The sequence below is a fragment of the Erinaceus europaeus genome, chromosome 7 (assembly GCF_950295315.1).
Source record: "Erinaceus europaeus chromosome 7, mEriEur2.1, whole genome shotgun sequence".
Lineage (NCBI taxonomy): Eukaryota > Metazoa > Chordata > Mammalia > Eulipotyphla > Erinaceidae > Erinaceus > Erinaceus europaeus.
In genome coordinates, this window is record NC_080168.1 from 114,664,942 (window position 1) to 114,683,707 (window position 18,766).

The 18,766-nt window shown below is 45.7% G+C and overlaps 2 protein-coding genes across 3 annotated transcripts in view; both read left to right on the plus strand.

The window, feature by feature from the left end:
- Positions 1-3,787: 3,787 nt before the first annotated feature.
- On the plus strand, positions 3,788-5,707 carry LOC132539521 (TP53-regulated inhibitor of apoptosis 1-like). The gene has a single exon (XM_060195389.1). The coding sequence runs from the start codon at positions 4,791-4,793 to the stop codon at positions 5,019-5,021; it is 231 nt and encodes a 76-aa protein (XP_060051372.1). The 5' UTR covers positions 3,788-4,790; the 3' UTR covers positions 5,022-5,707.
- Positions 5,708-9,935: 4,228 nt separating this feature from the next.
- CERS5 (ceramide synthase 5) overlaps positions 9,936-18,766 on the plus strand; it is a 46,516-nt gene continuing 37,685 nt past the window's right edge. The window contains exon 1 of one of the 2 annotated variants that reach the window (XM_060195391.1): positions 9,936-10,274. In XM_060195391.1, coding sequence (XP_060051374.1) covers positions 10,078-10,274 — 197 coding nt within the window. In that variant the 5' untranslated portion in view covers positions 9,936-10,077. The remainder of the gene's footprint in view (positions 10,275-18,766) is intronic. The other variant, XM_060195390.1, reaches the window with a different exon arrangement.

The window sequence follows — 18,766 nt, forward strand, 5'->3', positions numbered from 1 at the left end:
TTCTCTGTGTCTATCCAAGGATAAATAAATATTTTATATTAAAAAATATTGGTGGGAGTTGTGCTGTAGTGCAGTGGGTTAAGTGCAAAGCACAAGGACCGGTGTAAGAATCCTAGTCGAACCCCTGTCTCCCCACCTGCAGAGGAGTCAGGGGAGTCGCTTCATAAGCCGGGAAGCAGGTCTGCAGGTCTCTGTCTTTCTCTCCCCCTCTCTGTCTTCCCCTCCTCTCTCCATTTCTCTCTGTCCTAAGAACGACAGCATCAATAATAACTACAACAAATAAAAAAAAGGTCAATAAAAGGGAAAATAAATAAACATTAAAAAATATGTATTGGAGTATTGCACCAAAGTAAAAGACTGGGGTGGGGGGAGGGTTCAGGTCCTGGAACATGATGGCAGAGGAGGACCTAGTGGGGGTTGATTCTGTATGTGGAAAACTGGGAGATGTTACGCATATACAAACTATTTTGTTTTATTGTTGATTGCAAACCATTAATTCCCCAATAAAGATTTTTTAATTTTTAATTAATTTTATTTATTATTGGATAGAGACAGAAATTGAGAGGGGAGGGGAGAGGTAGAGAGGGACAGGGACAGAGAGACCCTGCAGCCCTGCTTCACCACTTGTGAAACTTTCCCCCTGCAGGTGGGGGCCATGGACTTGAACCTGGACCCTTGTGCACTGTAATGTGTGCGCTTAAACAGGTGCACCACCCCCCGACCCCCTCATAAAGAAATTTTTAAAAATTAAAAAGGGAGTCAGGCGGTAGCCCAGAGGTTAAGTGTACGTGGCACAAAGCTCAAGGACCAGCATAAGGATCCCGGTTCGACCCCCGGCTCCCCACCTGCAGGTTAGTCGCTTCACAGGCAGTGAAGCAGGTCTGCAGGTGTCTATCTTTCTCTCCTCCTCTCTGTCTTCCCCTCCTCTCTCCATTTCTCTCTGTCCTATCCAACAACGATGACATTAATAACAACAACAATAAAAAACAAGGGCAACAAAGGGGAAAATATTTAAAAAATTAAGTCAACAAGGGCAACAAGAGGTAAAATAAATATTAAAAATTTTAAGTAAATAAATACTGACAAAATCCTTTAAAAGGTGGGGAATAGGTCTGATGTGGTTTAGGTAAAGAGAAAGTGCTATGTGTGTATCTACCACTAGGTGGTAGTATTGGGCTGAGTGTGGCCTCCTAGCCCCTTTAAAGGAAGACAAGTTTTTCAGGAAAATTGCACGTGCATTCAAAATGACCACTTGCTTTTATTAATTCAAAAACCCAATGCTTTGGGTGCTAAGCAGTTGTGCATCCGGTTGAGCACACACGTTACAATGCTCGAAGTCTTGGGGATAAGCCCTTACTCCCCATCAACATGGGGAAATCTTTCACTAGTGGTGAAACAGGTTTGCAGGTACTTTTCTCCCTTTAAGTCTCCTACACGCCTCTGTCTCTTTTTGTCCTATCAAAAGGAAAAGAAAAAAAATGGCTGCTGGAGCAGATTCATTGTGCTGACACAGAGCCCCAAGGATAACTCTGGTGACAATTTTTAAAAATGCAATGCTTTTTAAATTAATTGTATTCAACACTTAGTAGTTCACCTTATAGCTATGCCTGGCATGCTAAATGGAATTTCTAAATGCCTCTACTGAAAACAGACTTGTTATCCATTCTGGGCAGAAGCATGGCTGGTGGTTTTCTCTGTCTTTTTAAATATTTAATATTTATTCCCCCTTGTTGCCTTTGTTTTATTGTTGTAGTTATTGTTGTTATTGCTGTTATTGATCACCGTTGTTGGATAGGACAGAGATAATGGAGAGGGGAGGGGAAGACAGAGCGGGGGAGAGAAAGACACCTGCAGACAGAGAAATTGAGAGAGTTGGGTGGTGGTGCACCTGGTTAAGTGTATAGTACTAAGTGCAAGGACTCCCACAAGGATCTGGGTTTGAGTCCCTGGCTCCCCACCGGTAGTGGGGAAGCTTCACAAGTGACAAAGTAAGTCTGCAGGTGTCTCTCTGTCTCTCTCCTCCCCCACTACCTCAATTGCTCTCTATCCTACTCAATAAAATGGGGAAATGGCTGCCAGGAGCAGTGGATTCTAGCGCAGGCAACAAGACCCAGCAATAACCCAGAGGCACAAAGAAACAGAGAGAGACAGACAGAAGTGAATTGAGAAGGAGGGCCAGGCGGTGGCGCACCTGGTTCTGCACACAAACTACAGTGCTCAAGTCCCTGGTCCCCACCTGCTGGGGAAAGCTTCATGAGTGATGAAGCGGGGTTACAGGTATCTGTCTCCCTCTCTATCTCCCCCTCCCCTCTCTATCTCTATCCAGTAATAAATACATTTTAAAAAGAAATTGAGGTGGTCCAGGAAGTGGCACAGTGGCTAAGGCACCAGACTCTCAAGCATGAGGTCCTGAGTTCAATCCCCAGCAGCACATGTACCAGAGTGATGTCTGGTTCTTTCTCTCTCTCCTATCTTTCTCATTAATAAATTAATAAAGTCTAAAAAATTAAAAATAAATTGAGAAAGAAGGAGGAGTGAGAGATCTGTAGCACTGTTTCAGGGCTCATGACACTTTTTCTTTACAGGTAAGGGTCAGAGGCCTGAATCAGAGTCCTTGTGCACTGTAACGTGCATTTAACCAGCTGTGCCACCACCCCACCCCTACTACTTTTCTTTTAGATACTGGTGATGATAATGATTGGAAAGTCTTTCACATAAGCATTATGCTATCTCCCCAGTCCAGCAGAGTAAAATTGTCTTTCTCAGTTCTCTTTCTCTCCATCTTTGAAAGTTCATAAATTACTTTGATCAAAAACCCACAAATGTTCTGTGCCCAAAACAAGGATGTGTCCCATCTTGGGTTTATCAAATGTGGGAGCCAATCAGCACTTCTCCTTTCCTATTTTTATTTTTGTTTTGTCTTTCTACAAGGGAGTGGAAGAAAATACCTGACTTAAGATGCAATCTACATCATGATAATTTTGTCTTTAGAACATGTTTATGTGGAGGAAAGGAGCCAGGGTGTCATTTTTAGGAAAGAGTAAGACTTATTTTTTTAATAGCAGAGCACTGCTCAACTTCAGTTTTTTAAAGTGATTACATCTTTTTTATTACTATTATCCTTGTTTATTTGTTGGATAGAGACAGCTATAAACTGAGAGGGAAGGAGATGATAGAGTGATGCCTACAGCACTGCTTCACCACTCACAAAGCTTGCCCCCTGTAGGTGAGCACCAGGGGGCTTGAACCTGGGTCCTTCTTCTTCTAGCGTTTGCCCTTCTTCCGTAGCCAGTCAACAGCGTCAGGTTGAGCCTGATGTAAAGTTTCGAGACCTCCTTTGAATCTGGAGAGGTGGCAGTCGTTGACTATGTGGGTCATAGTCTGTCTGGAGCCGCAGGGGCAGTTCGGGTCGTCTCTGGCTCCCCAGCGATGGAACATAGCGGCGTACCGGCCATGGCCTGTTCGATAGCGATTGAGGAGGGCCCAATCATAACGTGCTAGGTCAAAGCCGGGTTGACGCTGCAGGGGTCTGTGATGAGGTGTTTGTTCTTTACCTCAGCTGACTGCCAGCTCTGTTTCCAAGAGACTGGAACAGAGATGTTCAGTGTAGGCGTAGGGGACCAGATTGGGTGACGAGACGTCAAGCGTTGGACAGGGTGGGCGAAGATATCCGCGTATATTGGCAGGTCCAGTCGAGCGTAGACGTGGGAAATAAACTTAGATGATGCCGCATCCCGACGAATATCTGGCGGGGCGATGTTGCTAAGAACTGGCAGCCATGGAACCTGGGTCCTTGTGCATTGTAACTTGTGTGCTCAAGACCTCAGAGCCTCAGGCATGAGAGTTTTTGCATAACCACTATGCCATCTCCCCCACTCATTCAACTCCAGTTTATGGTGGGATTGAGCCTAAGGGCCTCCAGTGTCTCCAGCAGTTGTACTATCAATGGTGCTATCTCCCTGGCCCAGAACAACCCTCTTTTATTGTTGTAAAACAACAATATTGTAGTCCGGGAGGTAGCGTAGTGGATAAAGCAGTGGACTCTCTAGGGGAGTCGGGCTGTAGCGTAGCGGGTTAAGCGCAGGTGGCTGCAAAGCACAAGGACCGGCATAAGGATCCCGGTTCGAACCCCGGCTCCCCACCTGCAGGGGAGTTGCTTCACAGGCGGTGAAGCAGGTCTGCAGGTGTCTATCTTTCTCTCCTCCTCTCTGTCTTCCCCTCCTCTCTCCGTTTCTCTCTGTCCTATCCAACAACGACAACAACAATAATAACTACAACAATAAAACAACAAGGGCAACAAAAGGGAATAAATAAAAAATAAATATTAAAAAAAAAAGCAGTGGACTCTCAAGCCTGAGGTCCTGAGTTCAATCCCCGATGGCACATGTACCAGATTGACATCTGGTTCTCTCTCTCCTCCTATCTCTCTCATTAACAAATAAAATAAAACAATGTTTTGGGTAGTCGGGCGGTAGCAGCAGGTTAAGCACAGGTGGTGCAAAGCGCAAGGAACAGAACTGGCGTGAGGATCCGGGTTTGAGCCCCCAGGTTCCCACCTGCAAGGGGGTTACTTCACAAGTGGTTAAGCAGGTCTGCAGGTGTCTGTCTTTCTCCCTGTCTTTCCCTCCTCTCTCCATTTCCCTCTGCCCTATCCAACAACGACAACATCAATAACAACAACAATAACTACAACAATAAAATGGCAAGGGCAACAAAAGGAAACAAATAAATATTTTTTAAGAATAAAAAAACACACAATATTTTACAAAGAAAGTTACTCACCAGCCGCCATGAACAGCATAGGAGAGGCATGCACCGATATGAAGCGTGAGTACGATCAGTGCTTCAATCGCTGGTTTGCCGAGAAGTTTCTCAAGGGAGACAGCTCCGGGGACCCGTGCATCGACCTCTTCAAGCGCTACCAGCAGTGCGTTCAGAAAGCAGTAAAGGAGAAGGAGATTCCCATCGAAGGACTGGAGTTCATGGGCCATAGCAAAGAAAAGCCTGGAGGTTCTTCTTGACCTTGTCACCTTGAAAACGGACTGTCAGGATATTGAGGAACTCTGAACTTTTGTCCGTGCAGACTTCCATTTGCAAGCGATGCTCCTCAGTCTGCTCTGAGATGAATGTCTCACTTGTCTGGCATTGTGCCAAAACTCAGTGTGCTCAATCTGAGTGATTGCTTGGGATTATGGTTGCAATATTCAGTCTGGAATCAGCTTTAAATATATCTTGTATGTATGTAAGTAATGAAAACTTGTCAAAGTTGGCTTCAGTTATGCTACAAGAACATCTGGTACTCTGGTGGGGTCAGCTCATGGAAGTAATTGGTTAGGACATCTCTTTTCTCTAAGGAAGCTAATGGTCTAAAAAGGGATCCCAGCATAAGGGATCCTGCCTTAAGGTTACCTCAGATTAACACAAATTTCAAAAATGTTGCAGTGAGCCTCATTTCAGAGCTTACAGCATAGAGAGATATTAAGGCCTTTTATAGTAGCTATGGAAGAGGAACCTGGATTATAAAGATTTACTGTTCTCAGCTTTCTACTGAAGTCAATGAATGAAGTAAAACCACGTATCATAAAATGCCAGAATGCTGCATCTGCATCTGGTTAAATAGGTGGGTGGGATTTGCTTGATTTGCCTTATTTATCTACCATGCCCTGTATTGTCTATAATCATGATGATGGAATAAATTGCAAATTCAGTTTCTATCACAAAAAAAAAAAAAGAAGAAGAAGAAAGAAAGTTACTCACCTTCCCTGGCATTTACCTGAATTTTCTCCAGACTCTGTGTTCATTTTTTTTTCTTTTCAATTTTAACAAAAGATACAGGGAGAGAGAGACCAAGACCAGAGCCCTGCTCAGCTCTGGCTTATGGTGGTGCTGGGGACTGAACCTGGGGCCTTAGAGCCCTGGGCATGGAAGTCTTTTGCAGAACCTTTATACTGTCTCCCCACCCCAGCTTTCCTTGCTAGGACTTGGCTTCTCGTTACTTTGTCGTTACTTGTGTTTCCATTTGCCCACAGTCATCTTACCATGGTGGGAAATGAGACACACTGGCCAGTGATATTAGAGATAATGGCAGTTTGCTGTCATGGGCTACTATTTTCTATTCTTGGCTCCACTATAGACCGAAGTCAATTTTTTTTTTCCAGAGGCAGGAGAGAGGAGCAGCTAATAATGCTTGATTCCATCACCTGAAGCTGACTTTTCTTTCTTTCTTTTTTTTTTTTTTTGTTTCAGATAGAAAGAGACAGAAGGGGGGCAGGTGGTTGTGTGCCTGGTAGAACACATATGTTACGATGTGCAAGAGCCTGGGTTCAACCCCCAGTCCTCACCTGTAGGAGGAACACTTTACAAGTGGTGAAGCAGTGCTACAGGTCTCTCCCTTTTTGTCTCCCCCATCTCGACTTCTATCTTATCAAATAAAAAGAAAAGATAAAAGAAAAAGGTCAAGATGCCAGTATAGCAAGGGTCAGAGAGGGACCTGAGATGGGTAAGGAGATTGGGTCAACCTAGAAGCAGCTTGCTGGCCAGATCTCTCCTGGCTAAAGTGAACAGTCCCCAGCTGGCCTTCACTGTGCACTTGACTAGCAATGTGTTCTCCCACCCGACTCCACCTGGCCTCCCCTGTGTTTTTTTTCCACTGGAGCTTTGCTTGGGCTTCAAGCCTGGGTGACTCCACCATTTCCAGAGCAGAGAGAGAATACAACATCACCCTACCACTCCTGAAGCTCCTTCCCCTTTGCATGGTGCTTGCTACCTTATACGTGACCAGGGGCTGAAGCCCAGGCCCTCAAGCATGGCAAAGTGTACGCTCTACCAGGTGAGTTATCTCCCAGCCTGCCCCCAGCAATCTATTTCCTAACAGCTAAAGGAGTGAGAAATGGTACAAATGTGAGGTGTCTTAAGACCAATACGGTGTTCTTGTTCCTGCATGCCAAATTAGCATATTCTTTGGGAGATCTGAATTGAATTCCCATGGGGTCAGTGAGAGAGTACTTTCAGATTTTATCATGAGTGTCAGGTCACTATTGCACCACCTTACCATACACAACTCAAGGGACAATTGAGTTGTTGCTAGGTAAGAGAAAACTGAGTTTAGGCAGTGGTTCTCAGGTGAATTTGTTGGAAATGAGAAGAGAGAGAGAGAGGAAGAGAGAGAAAAAAAATGCAATTCATCGGCCCTACCCTGAACCATCTAAATCAGAATCTCTGTAGATGGGATCCAGAAAACTTTAATAAGCCCTTCATGTGGGAGGATTGGCCAAGTGGGGGTGGGGGGGGGACATACTGAAATTTGAGCACCACTGAGTTGGGGGGTAGAGTACCCAGTTAAGCACACATATCACTATGCACAAGAACCTGGTTTTCATCCTGGGTTCCCCACTTGCAAGGGGAATATTTCATGAGTGGTGAAGCAGGTCTGCAGGTCTCTATCTTTCTCTCCCTCTATCTCCTCTCCCTTCTCAATTTCTCTTTCTTTATAAATAAAAATAGAGAGGAAAGAAGGAGAAGAAGGAGAAGGAAAAGAAGGAGGAGGGGAAGGTGGAGCAGTGGTAAAGCTTTGGACTCTCAAGCATGAGGTCCCGAGTTCGATCCCCAGCAGCACATGTGCCAGAGTGATGTCACATTCTTTCTCTCTCCTCCTATCTTTCCCATAAATAAATAAAATCTTAAAAAAAAAAAAAAAAAAAAGGAGAAGGAGAAAGAAAGAAGGAAAAAATGGCCACCAGGAGTGGTGGATTCATATGTAGACCTAGCAGTGAGGCCTGGTGGAAAAAAAAATAAAATAAAAAATGGCAGCTCAGCTCCTTTTCTTCTGCTTCCTTTCCCCTTTGAAACAGTGACTTCTAGTTGCTGGTTAAAAAGCTACTGTATCTGTTCTTGAACAAGAAGTAGTAATCTTTGTAATTTCTTTTTTCTTTTCAGACATCACTCTGGTACATGTGCTGCCAGGGATTGAACTCAAGACCTCATGCTTGAGAGTCCAGTGTTTTATCCTCTGTGCCACCTCCCTGATCACACTAGTAATTCTTTTTATTAATTTTTTTATTGTTGTAGTTATTGTTGTTGAAGTCATCACTGTTAGGACAGAGAGAAATGGAGAGAGGAGGAGAAGACAGAGAGCGGGAGAGAAAGACAGACACCTGCAGACCTGCTTCACCGCCTGGGAAGCGACTCCCCTGCAGGTGGGGAGCCGGGGGCTAGAACCAGGATCTTTATGCTGGTCCTTGTGCTTGGCACCACGTGCGCTTAACCCGGTGTGCTACAGCCCGACTCCCTAGTAATTCTTTTAATTAAAAAATTATTAGTTATTTAATGTTGATTTACAAAATTACAAGATAACAGGGGTATAATTCTGCATCTTTCCCACCACCATTGGAAACTGCATTAGTTCTCCCAAGGCCACAGATAATGTGTTTACTATTATATAATTGCCCATTTTTTCTTTTTTAATTTTAAAAAAAAATCTTTATTTCTTGGATAGACACAGCCAAAAATTGAGAGGGAAGGGGGCGATAGACAGGGAAAGAGACAGAGAGACACCTGCAGCACAGCTTCACCACTTGTGAAGCTTTCCCCCTGCAGGTGGGGACTGGGGACTCGAGTCCTTCCGCACTGTAACATGTGCGCTCAACCAGGTGCGCCACCACCCTGCCCTTGCCCATTTTTTCTATGGTTCTGCCTTCTCATCCTTTCTAAGTCTCATCTAACACTTCTGAGTGCCCCCCCCCCCTTTCTCTCCTCTCTCCAGATCCTGATGGAATTCTAATTCAGAGCCCTCTGGTTATCTTCCCCTAACACTTCTCCCCCTCTGGGAGTATGGACCAAAATTCTTTATGGGGTGCAGAAGGTGGAAGGTCTGGCTTCTGTAATTACTTCTCTGCTGGATATGGGCTTATCTATACAATCTTGGGCAAGCTGCTTGACATTTTATACACTTCCATGAATCACACTTCATAGGGTGACTGAGTTAAATAACCTGTTAACACGTTCAAGGAGTGCCTACACACTGCAAACCTCATTAAACACTAACCATCATTTACTTTTTTTTTTTTTGCCTCCGGGGTTATTGCTGGGGCTCGGTGCCTGCACTATGAACCCACTTGCTCCTGGAGGCCATTTTTTCCCATTTTGTTACCCTTGTTGTAATTATTGTTGCCACTGATGTTGTTGTTGGATAGAACAGACAAATGGAGAGAGGAAGGGGAGACAGAGAGGGGGAGAGAAAGACAGACACCTGCAGACCTGCTTCACCGCTTGTGAAGCGACTCCCCTGCAGGTGGGGAGCGGGGGAGGGGCTCGAACCGGGTTCTTTAGGCCGGTCCTTGTGCTTCGCACCAAGTGAGCTTAACCCGCTGCGCTACCGCCCGACCCCCCGTTTAATTTTTTTTTTTTAACATTTACCTCAACATGTCGCTTTTCTTGAATTTCCCTTTTTTATGAGAAGCATGAAAGGGTGTTGTTAATTCAGTTTAATGGACAGGGCAGTGTATGGAGGGTCAGGAAGAGAGGAAGGGATGGGAGCAAAAGGAACGCAGGTGGTGAAGATGGCCAGATAGTCGGGGTTGGGAGGGTTGGAGTGGAAAGATAGGCAAGGCCCGCCTGGGAGCAGAAACAGTTTAGAGATGGCTGGAAGAAGAATGTCCCCATAAGGAAGCTGGACTGGAATGAGGGGTGTAGCCGCGTACAGACACCGACAACCAGGGGAGCAGCTTGACCGAAACCCGCAGCAAGAGGGGGCGGGGTCAGGAATGCGAGAGGCGGGACCGGAGCCAAGTGGGGGCGTGGCGTGAAGAGAGGGGCGTGTCGGTGGGCGTGGCCCCGTGGCAGGCCACGACTGAGCGGCCGCCCGAGGGGCGTGGTCAGCGCCGGGGGGCGGGTCCGTAGGCGAGGTGGGCAGGGAGGCGAGATGGGAGGAGGGCTGAAACGTGTGGCTGAGTGCGAGGGGCCGGAAGGGTGTGGCCGCCAGTCCGGTCCCGCCCCGCCCCGGGGCCGCCTCCCCACAGGTTCCGTTGGCTGCGGCGGCAGCTGAGAGTGTGGCGGCGGTGGCCGCGGGGCGGTCGTAAGATGGCGACAGAGGTGGCGGGAGCCCTGGGCCTGCTGTGGGGCTGGCTGTGGAGCGAACGCTTCTGGCTGCCTCAGAACGTGAGCTGGGCCGACCTCGAGGGCCCGGGCGACGGCTACGGCTACCCGCGGGCCCGGCACACCCTCTCGGTGTTCCCGCTGGCGGCGGGCGTGTTCTCCGTGAGGCTGCTCTTCGAGCGGTGAGAGCCCGCGGGCGGGGGGCGCGGAGGGCCGGGGGCGCGGGCGGCGCGGACGGCGCGGGCGGCGCGGCCGGCGGGGAGGAGCGGCGGCGGACCGGAAGCAGCTGTGCAGGGGGAGCCCGGAAGCCGGGGCTGGGGGCGCGCGATGCCGGGAGGGTGGGCCTGGGGGCCGCGGTGTGGGCACGCGGGGCCCGTCCGGTTTGAAACCCCGAAGGTCGCGGGGCGTGCGGGGGCAGCCCCCTGGGCCTCCTCCCGAGCTGCGGGGCCGCTGCAGACTAGGAAGCGCGCGCACTGCAGCCCCGAAGCCGGAAAGGGCCACCGAAGCTGGACGGTCCATCCACATGACCCGGCAATTAAAACCACAGATTGTGAGGGCCCTTAAATTTCTGGCAGTTGAAGAATTAAGCCCTGATTATTTGTTTATTTTGGTCAGTTCATGGCTTGTGTGTGTATTTTAATAAAAATTGTCCCAGAACCCTTAGGAGAGCAATAAACTGGGCAGGGGCTGGGTGTGGTGGAGCCCGAGGCTTCCAAAGTACAGAAAGGTGTCAAGTTAGTTGCACAACAGGCCGGGGAGGCCTGAGCTGGAAGGAGCGGCCATCCTCCAAGGATGGAGAGCTAGCGGTAGGGCTTGCCGCGGGAGAGAGCCGTGTGGATGTGGAGCAGGAGAAAGTGCGGCAGAGTCGCAGCGGACTGAAGCGGTGCTGTTGGTAAAAGTGATTTCACTTTTCTTTTTCTTTCTTTTTAAAAATTTTTTTATATTTATTTTTTTTATTTATTCCTTTTGTTGCCCTTGTTGTAGTTATTATTGTTGTTGTCGTTGTTGGATAGGACAGAGAGAAATGGAGAGAGGAGAGAAAGACAGACACCTGCAGACCTGCTTCACCGCCTGTGAAGTGACTCTCCTGCAGGTGGGGAGCCGGGGTTTGAACCGGGATCCTTATGCCGGTCCTTGCGCTTTGCGCCACCTGCGCTTTAACCCGCTGCGCTACCGCCCGACTCCCTCACTTTTCTTTCTGTGAGTGGCTAGAGGCTGCTGCCTGAGAGAAGGGTAATCCCGGAAGATTTAGTGTGGTGGTTTTATAAGGTGGACTTAAACCTGGGTGCTTTTGATTAAGTCTGCTCAGACTCTAGAAAAGGGGACTTCTTTAGCAAAGGTGACTAATATTTTTTCCTTCCTTTATCTTCGAGCAGGGATGGCCTTTCTTGGGTTGGGAGTGTGTTAGAGATAGTAATCAGTTACTCTCTGGAATAAATCAAGTATTTATCTGTTTTGTTTTGCTTTGCCTTCCGGTTCTTCACACCACACACACACACACACACACACACCTTTCAGAAACTATTATAGGTAGCCCGCTAATCATCCATCCATCCAGTTGTTTTCACTATTTATGAATACAGTATTGTCATCAAAGTGCTCAGCCAGAGGTCCAAGCACAAAAATAAAGATGCCTTTAATGGAAACAATTGAAACCCAAAATGTCTAAGTGCTTTTTCTGGCCCTTGGGAACTTAGTGTTGCAGTTTTCTTAAGAATAGTCATTGTACTAAAAACTCATGGGATGGAGGTGCAAACCACTTACCCTCTAAAGTCAGGTACTCTCAACCTTAACCTCTGTATATGGAGGTTGAAAAATAAAAGCAGTGGGGGGCTGGGTGTTGGCGCACCTGGCTAAGTGTACACATTACAATGCACAAGGACCCAGGTTCAAGCCCCTGGCCCCCACCTGCAGGGGTAAAGCTTCAGTGGTGAAGCAGGGTTGCAGATGTCTCTCTGTCTCTCCCTCTCAACCTTCCCCTCCCTTCTCAATTTCTCTCTGTCTCTATCAAATAAAAAATGAATAAAGTTTTTTTAAAAAGCATCTATAGCTATAAAAAAAAGTAGACAAAAACAATATCATGGCTAAATGAAAAGACATAATTTGGAATGGAGGTGGACGTATTCTTGGACAAGATTTTCTGCCTTTTACATACCAGTCTGGAAGTTTCTCCATGTTACTGGTAAATGGAAATAACTTGTTGCTTATAAACACTTATTTTATATAAACTGACATTCATCTTTAAATTTCCAGAGAGTTTTCTCCAGACAGCTGAAGACATATATCCCTTGGCAGAGACAAAGAGAAGGATCCATTACCAGTGGGAATTCTATCTGAATGTTTTGCGGTGCTCCAGTGTCAGGGGAATAGAGGTGGGTGGGAATACCTAACTGAAAGCATTCTAGTATGATGTTTCTTGACTAGTCAGATAAGCACTGTGTTCACCTGTTTCAATTTAGGAAAAATTTAACCCTCCTAGAGGTAGTCTTGCTATTCTGTTTCTCTTTAAACTTAATTATTTCAGGTAGCAGTAGAATTGACTATTAGGTTGCTGCGGGAGACTCCATAGGTAAGACACTCTTAGAATACAGTAAAAAATGTATCAGAAGTAGTAGTCTGCTTTGTCACATTTCCACATTTTTCATTTCTCACGTCCCATTCATATATGTAGTGGCCAGAAGCAACTCATGCAGTAAATACAGACTATAAAAGCTAGGACTCCAGTCTCTGTGCTTTGTTGATGTTGTTTTGATTTTGTTTGTTTGTTTTTTAGAGAGAGGAAGGAGATTAGAACACCACCTGGATAGAGTCCTTGGGAGCACAGTGGCGCAGAGTACAAAGACCACTTAAGGATCCTGGTTGGAGCCCCCGGCTCCCCACCTGCAGGGGAGTCGCTTCACAGGCGGTGAAGCAGGTCTGCAGGTGTCTATTTTTCTCTCCCCCTCTCTTTCTTCCCTTCCTGTCTCCATTTCTCTTTGTCCTATCCAACAACGAAGGACAGCAACAACATAATAACTACAACAATGGCAACAAAAGTGGGGGAAAATAGCCTCCAGGAGCAGTAGATTCTTGGTGCCAAGACCCAGCAATAACTCTGGAGACAGAAAAGAAAAATAAAAAAAGAAACAAGCAAACCAGGGTCTCACTTCCTACAAAACATTACCTGTACTCAGAGGTTCCCCTCCAACCTGTTTTTACAAGGCAAGAGTTGACTTAGAGCATCAAACACACAAACAAGCAAAGACAAAAACAACTTAGAAACATTTTGCAGCTTTTCAGAGGCTGCATATTCATTTGGGGGTGGGGCTAAGCCCCAAATCCAGATGATTTTCCCCAGTCCAAAGCTCTTTTCACTGTATGGTGCGAACATCTTTTCTTGTCCCTTAAGTCCCCTTTCATGGGCTAACATTTACTCTCTTATCTCAAGAATTCTGGTATTTAGAGGATTAACCCATGTTCTTCTTGGTTATTTAGTATAATGTATTTGACTGGTAGGTTGCTTTTTTTTTTTTTTAATGTTTGTTCCAAATTATTCAGCATAGGACGGGAGAGTGGGGTAGATAGTGTAATGATTATGTAAAGAGAGAGTCGTGCCTGAGGCTCCAAAGTCCCAAGTTCAGTCCTCTGCACCACCATAAGCCAGAGCTGATCAGTGCTCTGGTAGAACAGAGGAAAAATAAAATAAACCCCTGGCTCCCCAGCTGCAAGGGAGTCTATTCACAGGCGGTGAAGCAAGTCTGCAGGTATCTGTCTTTCTCTCCCCCCTCTGTCTTCCCCTCTTCTCTCCATTTCTCTCTGTCCTATCCAACAACAAATGACATCAACAATAATAACTACAACGCTACAACAACAAGGGCAACAAAGGAGGTAAAAATGGCCTTCAGGAGCAGTGGATTCATGGTGCAGGCACTGAACCCCAGCAATAACCCTGGAGGCAAAATAAAATAAAATAAAGTAAAAAGGACAGGGGAGATACTTCAGTGGTAGAGCACAGGACTTGCATGCCTAAGGCCTTACCCAGGTTAATTCCTAGTGCTCTGGTCTTTATCTCATAAAAATAAATATGTTTTTTAAACATCAGATTATTCTGGAATTGGAGAGATAGCATCATGATTATACAAACAACTTTCATGCCTGAGGCTCTTGCAGGCTCAATCCCCAGCACCACCACCATAAAGGAGACCTGAGCAGAGCTCTGAGGGAAAAAAAAAATTAATTTAGCATATTTTAAGGGATGTCATACTTTGCTCCTTAGTAAGTGATCTCTGTGTTCTGACTCTCCCAAAGGAAACTATACAGTCCCACAGCTTGTTCTTTCTTTCTCTTTCTTCTCATTAGTCACACTGAGTGTTTTTGAATTTCCTACATTCTGTGGAGTAATGCAGCTTTATCTGATAGAGTTGACTTGAAAGGTTACCTGACCATAAAGTGTGTATAATCTAGCTATTTTGCTAGGGAACTGCAGATAGATTACCTACCAAAGAATGGAGGCTTTTCTTTGTGGGCCTCTGCTGACTAGTTGCATTGTAAAGGCTTGCACCTCACAAGAAGCCTTGAGTATATAGCATGTGGTCAGTAAAAGCTTGCTGAATGTTTGAGTGGTACCCACCCTCATCTGCTGAGACGCCCAGAGAAGTAGTGAGACTAAATCATCAACTTGAAATAGGTGTTCGATAAGTTTGCTGTTGGAATACTGTAGCCACAAGAAAGAGACCCAGTGGTGAACGAAAGAAAGGGAAAAACTCTTGCACCTCTTTCTCTCTTCCTTCCTTCCTTCCTTTCTTTTTTAAATTTTATTTATATATTCATGAGGAAGAAAGAGAGAAAGAACCAGACATTGCTCTGATACATGTGCTGCCAGGGATTGAACTCAGGACCTCATGCTTGAGAGTCCAATGCTTTATCCACTGCGCCACCTCTCGGACCACTCTTCCTTTCTTTCTTCAGTTTTTTGTTTGTTTTTACCAGAGCACTGGATGCATTGGATCAACTTTCTTGTGGTGCATCCCGTGAGTACCCATTCACTGGGGAAACTGACGATCCTTCCTAGCCGACTGAATCCACATGGATCCCAGTCACTTTCAAAGCCAGCAGCAAGCAGCTCCTGACACCTTTCAACCTGACGCTGTTGACTGGCTACGGAAGAAGGGCAAACGCTAGAAGAAGAACCAGAGCACTGCTCAGCTCTGGCTTATGGTGGTGCAGGGGATTGAACCTGGGACTTTGGAGCCCAGGCATGAGAGTCTCTTTGCATAACCATTATGCTGTCTACCCTGCCCTCTTCCTTTCTTTTTAATGTTATTATGAGGGCCAGGTAGAGTGCACACATTATAGAGCACAAGGATCCAGGTTCAAGTTCCTGGTTCCCAGCTGCATGGAGGCAAGCTTCACAAGTGGTGAAATAGTCCTGCAAGTGTCTTCCCCCCATATCTCCCTCTTCCCTCTAGATTTCTTTGTCTTTATAAATAAAAATAAAAAAACATTTGATTATCTTAATGAGAGAGAGATACAGAGAGATTAAAGCTCAGCTCTGGCTTTTGGTGGTGCAAGAGATCAAACCGGGGACCTCAGGACCTCAGGCATGAAAGTCCTTTGCATAACCATTGTGCTGTCTCCCCAACCATTTTTTTAAAATTTATTTATTATTAATGAAAAATATAGGAGGAGAGAAAGAACCACAGACATCACTCTGGTACATGTGCTGCCGGGGATTGAACTCAGGACCTCATGCTTGAGAGTCCAATGCTTTATCCACTGTGCCACCTCCCAGACCACCCCACCCCTTTTTTAAAAGATATTTTATTCATTTAAAAAATATTTTTTTTATTATTGGGTAGAGTCAGAGAAATTGAGAGGAGAGGGGGAGATAGGGAAAGAGTCAGACGTCTACAGACCTGCTTCACCACTCATGACTCTCCCCCCCTCCTCCTGCAGGTGAGGACCAAGGGCTTGAACCTAGATCCACATGCACCGTAATGTGTGTGCTCAACCGGGTGTGCTACCGTCTGGCCCCTACTTATTCATTATTTTTTAATAAGCGAAAGATACAGAGAGATAGAGAGGCCAGAGCACTGTTCAGCTCTGGCTTATGGAGGTGCTGGAGATTGAATCTGGGGCCTCAGAGCCTCAGGCATGAAAGTTTCCTGCTGTCTCCCCAATCCTTGCACTTGTTTCTTAAAACTTCTTTTAATGTGTTTATGATTGAGACCTAAGGGATTTAGTGGTCCAGTATAGGGCCAGTGGGCGTTATTTAAATGGATCTTTATTGGAAGCAGTGCAGCTGGTATCACTCTCTCTCCCCTCCACTCCCCTCTCAATTTCTCTCTGTCCTATCAAATAAAAGAAAGAAAAAATAAATAAGTAAAAAAAAAAAAAATTAAATGCCTAGAGCATTGGATTCACCATGCAGGAATCAAGTCTCAGCAATAATCCTAATGGCATTTTTTTTTAATTAAAAAAAAAAAAAAAGAATGGCACTAAAGTAAAGGACTCTGGGGTGGGGTGTGTTCAGGTCCTGGAACATGATGGCAGAGGAGGACCTAAGTGGAGGAGTAGAGTGTTACGTGGAAAATTGAGGGCAAGGGTAGACAGCATAATGGTTATTCAAAGAGACTCTTGTGCCTGGGGCTCCGAAGTCCCAGGTTCAATCCCTTGCACCACAATAAGCCAGAGCTGTGCAGTGCTCTGGTATTTCTCTCTGTCTTTCTCTCTCTGCATCTCTCTCAAAAATAAAATAAATACTTTAAAAAACTTAAAAAAAAAGAGAATTGAGACATGTTACACATGTACCAACTACTGTATTTTTCTGTTGACTAAACCATTAATCCCCCAATAAAGAAAAATAAATACCTACTGCACTTTTACATTCTCACAAAGTAGTTCTCTGTTATTACCCACTTGATGTGTTTTATATACAGATATATGCAAAATATTAAATTAATATCTATCCCCCAAATAAAAGAATGAATGGGATTTTGAAGCTAAAACTATGTGAAATCTACTCACTCCCTAGTTCTGTGAGCAGTGTTCCTTGCGGTGCTGTCAGATACCTTCTGAGCTGTGCAGGCTCATTTATGTTGAATATGGAACTGCAATAAGGACCTTATGTTGCCAGAAGGAAATAAGTTTTTGAATTATACAGGAGTTAAGTAAATGCTGTCAGCACTGTTCATCTACTATTCCAATACCTTCTCTCATTACTGCTAAGGCAGCCTCTCCGTGCTGTTTAAAGCCTTCTCAACATGGGAGACTGAATATAATCATTTGTTGGTCTGTTCCCTGGCTGGCAGCAGGGGTGACTCATTTTTGCACACATTTCTTTTCTTTTCTTTTTTTTTTTTAACAGAGCACTGATCAGCTGTGGTTTATGGTGGTACAGGTGATTGAACCTAGGACTTCAAAGCCTCAGGCATGACAGTCTATTTGCATAACCGTTATTCTATCTACCCCTGCCCTTGTGCACCTTTTTTTTTGGGGGGGGGTTCTTTTTCATTTATTTTTATTTTTTATATTTATCTTCCCTTTTGTTGCCCTTGTTGTTTTTCATTGTTGTAGTTGTTGTTGTTGATGTTGTCGTTGTTAGATGGGACAGAGAAAAATGGAGAGAGAAGGGGAAGACAGGCAGGGAGAGAAAGATAGACACCTGCAGACCTGCTTCACGTCCTGTGAAGCGACTCCCCTGCAGGTGAGGAGCTGGGGCTCCAAACCGTGATCCTTACTCAGGTCCTTGTGCTTTGCGCCACCTGCGCTTAACCCGCTGTGCTACCGCCCGACTCCCTTGTGCATGTTTCTTAACCCCTCATTTCATCTTCCTCTTGCAAGCCTTGCTAGTACCTCCACTGTATACTGCCTTTTTTTTTCCCCTTGGTCTCCCCACTTCCGCTAAGTAGAGGAAGTTTCTCTTCCTGACATGGCTGCTCCCAGACCCACGTCGTGTCACAGCATTATGGCCCAGTCCTAACAGGTACCCAGATGGGAGAGGAGAGAGGCTTTAATTTACCTGGATTGTGGTAGAGACTCTCACCCCACCACACCCCTAAAACCACTGAGGGGGTTGCTGAAGGAAATGACAAGCTGGCTGAGGTCTGCAGGTCCAGCAGAGCAGGAGTGAAAGGATGGTCACATGACCCTGCCCTTAGCTTAGCATCCTCCTCTTAGTAGGTCCTCTGCATGGAGCTCTGAACACTGTCAGGCCTGAGGCCAGGTTGCTGGCTTATCCCTGGAGACCATATACTTGTTACTGCGAAGAAACATGCTGGGACTTAGGAAAACTAGGGTCTCCTAGAGAGGTGAAGAAGATACTAATGAAGGGCAAGAAACATAAAGTAGCATAATGGCTATGCAGGTTAGCGCAGCATAACTGATGCAAAGTGCAAGGACCAGAGGAAGGATCCTGGTTTGAGCCCCCAGCTCTCTACCTGCAGGGGAGTCGTTTCACAAGCGGTGCAGGTATCTGTCTTTCTCTCTCCCTCTGTCTTCCCCTCCTCTCTCCATTTCTCTCTGTCCTATCCAACAACGACAACATCAATAACAACAATAATAACTACAACAAGGGCACCAAAAGGGAATAAATAAATAAATCTTTAAAAAAAGAGAGATTCTCATGCCTGAGGCTCCGGAGTCCCAGGTTCAGTCCTCTGTACCACCATAAGGTAGATCTGAGCAGTGCTCTGGT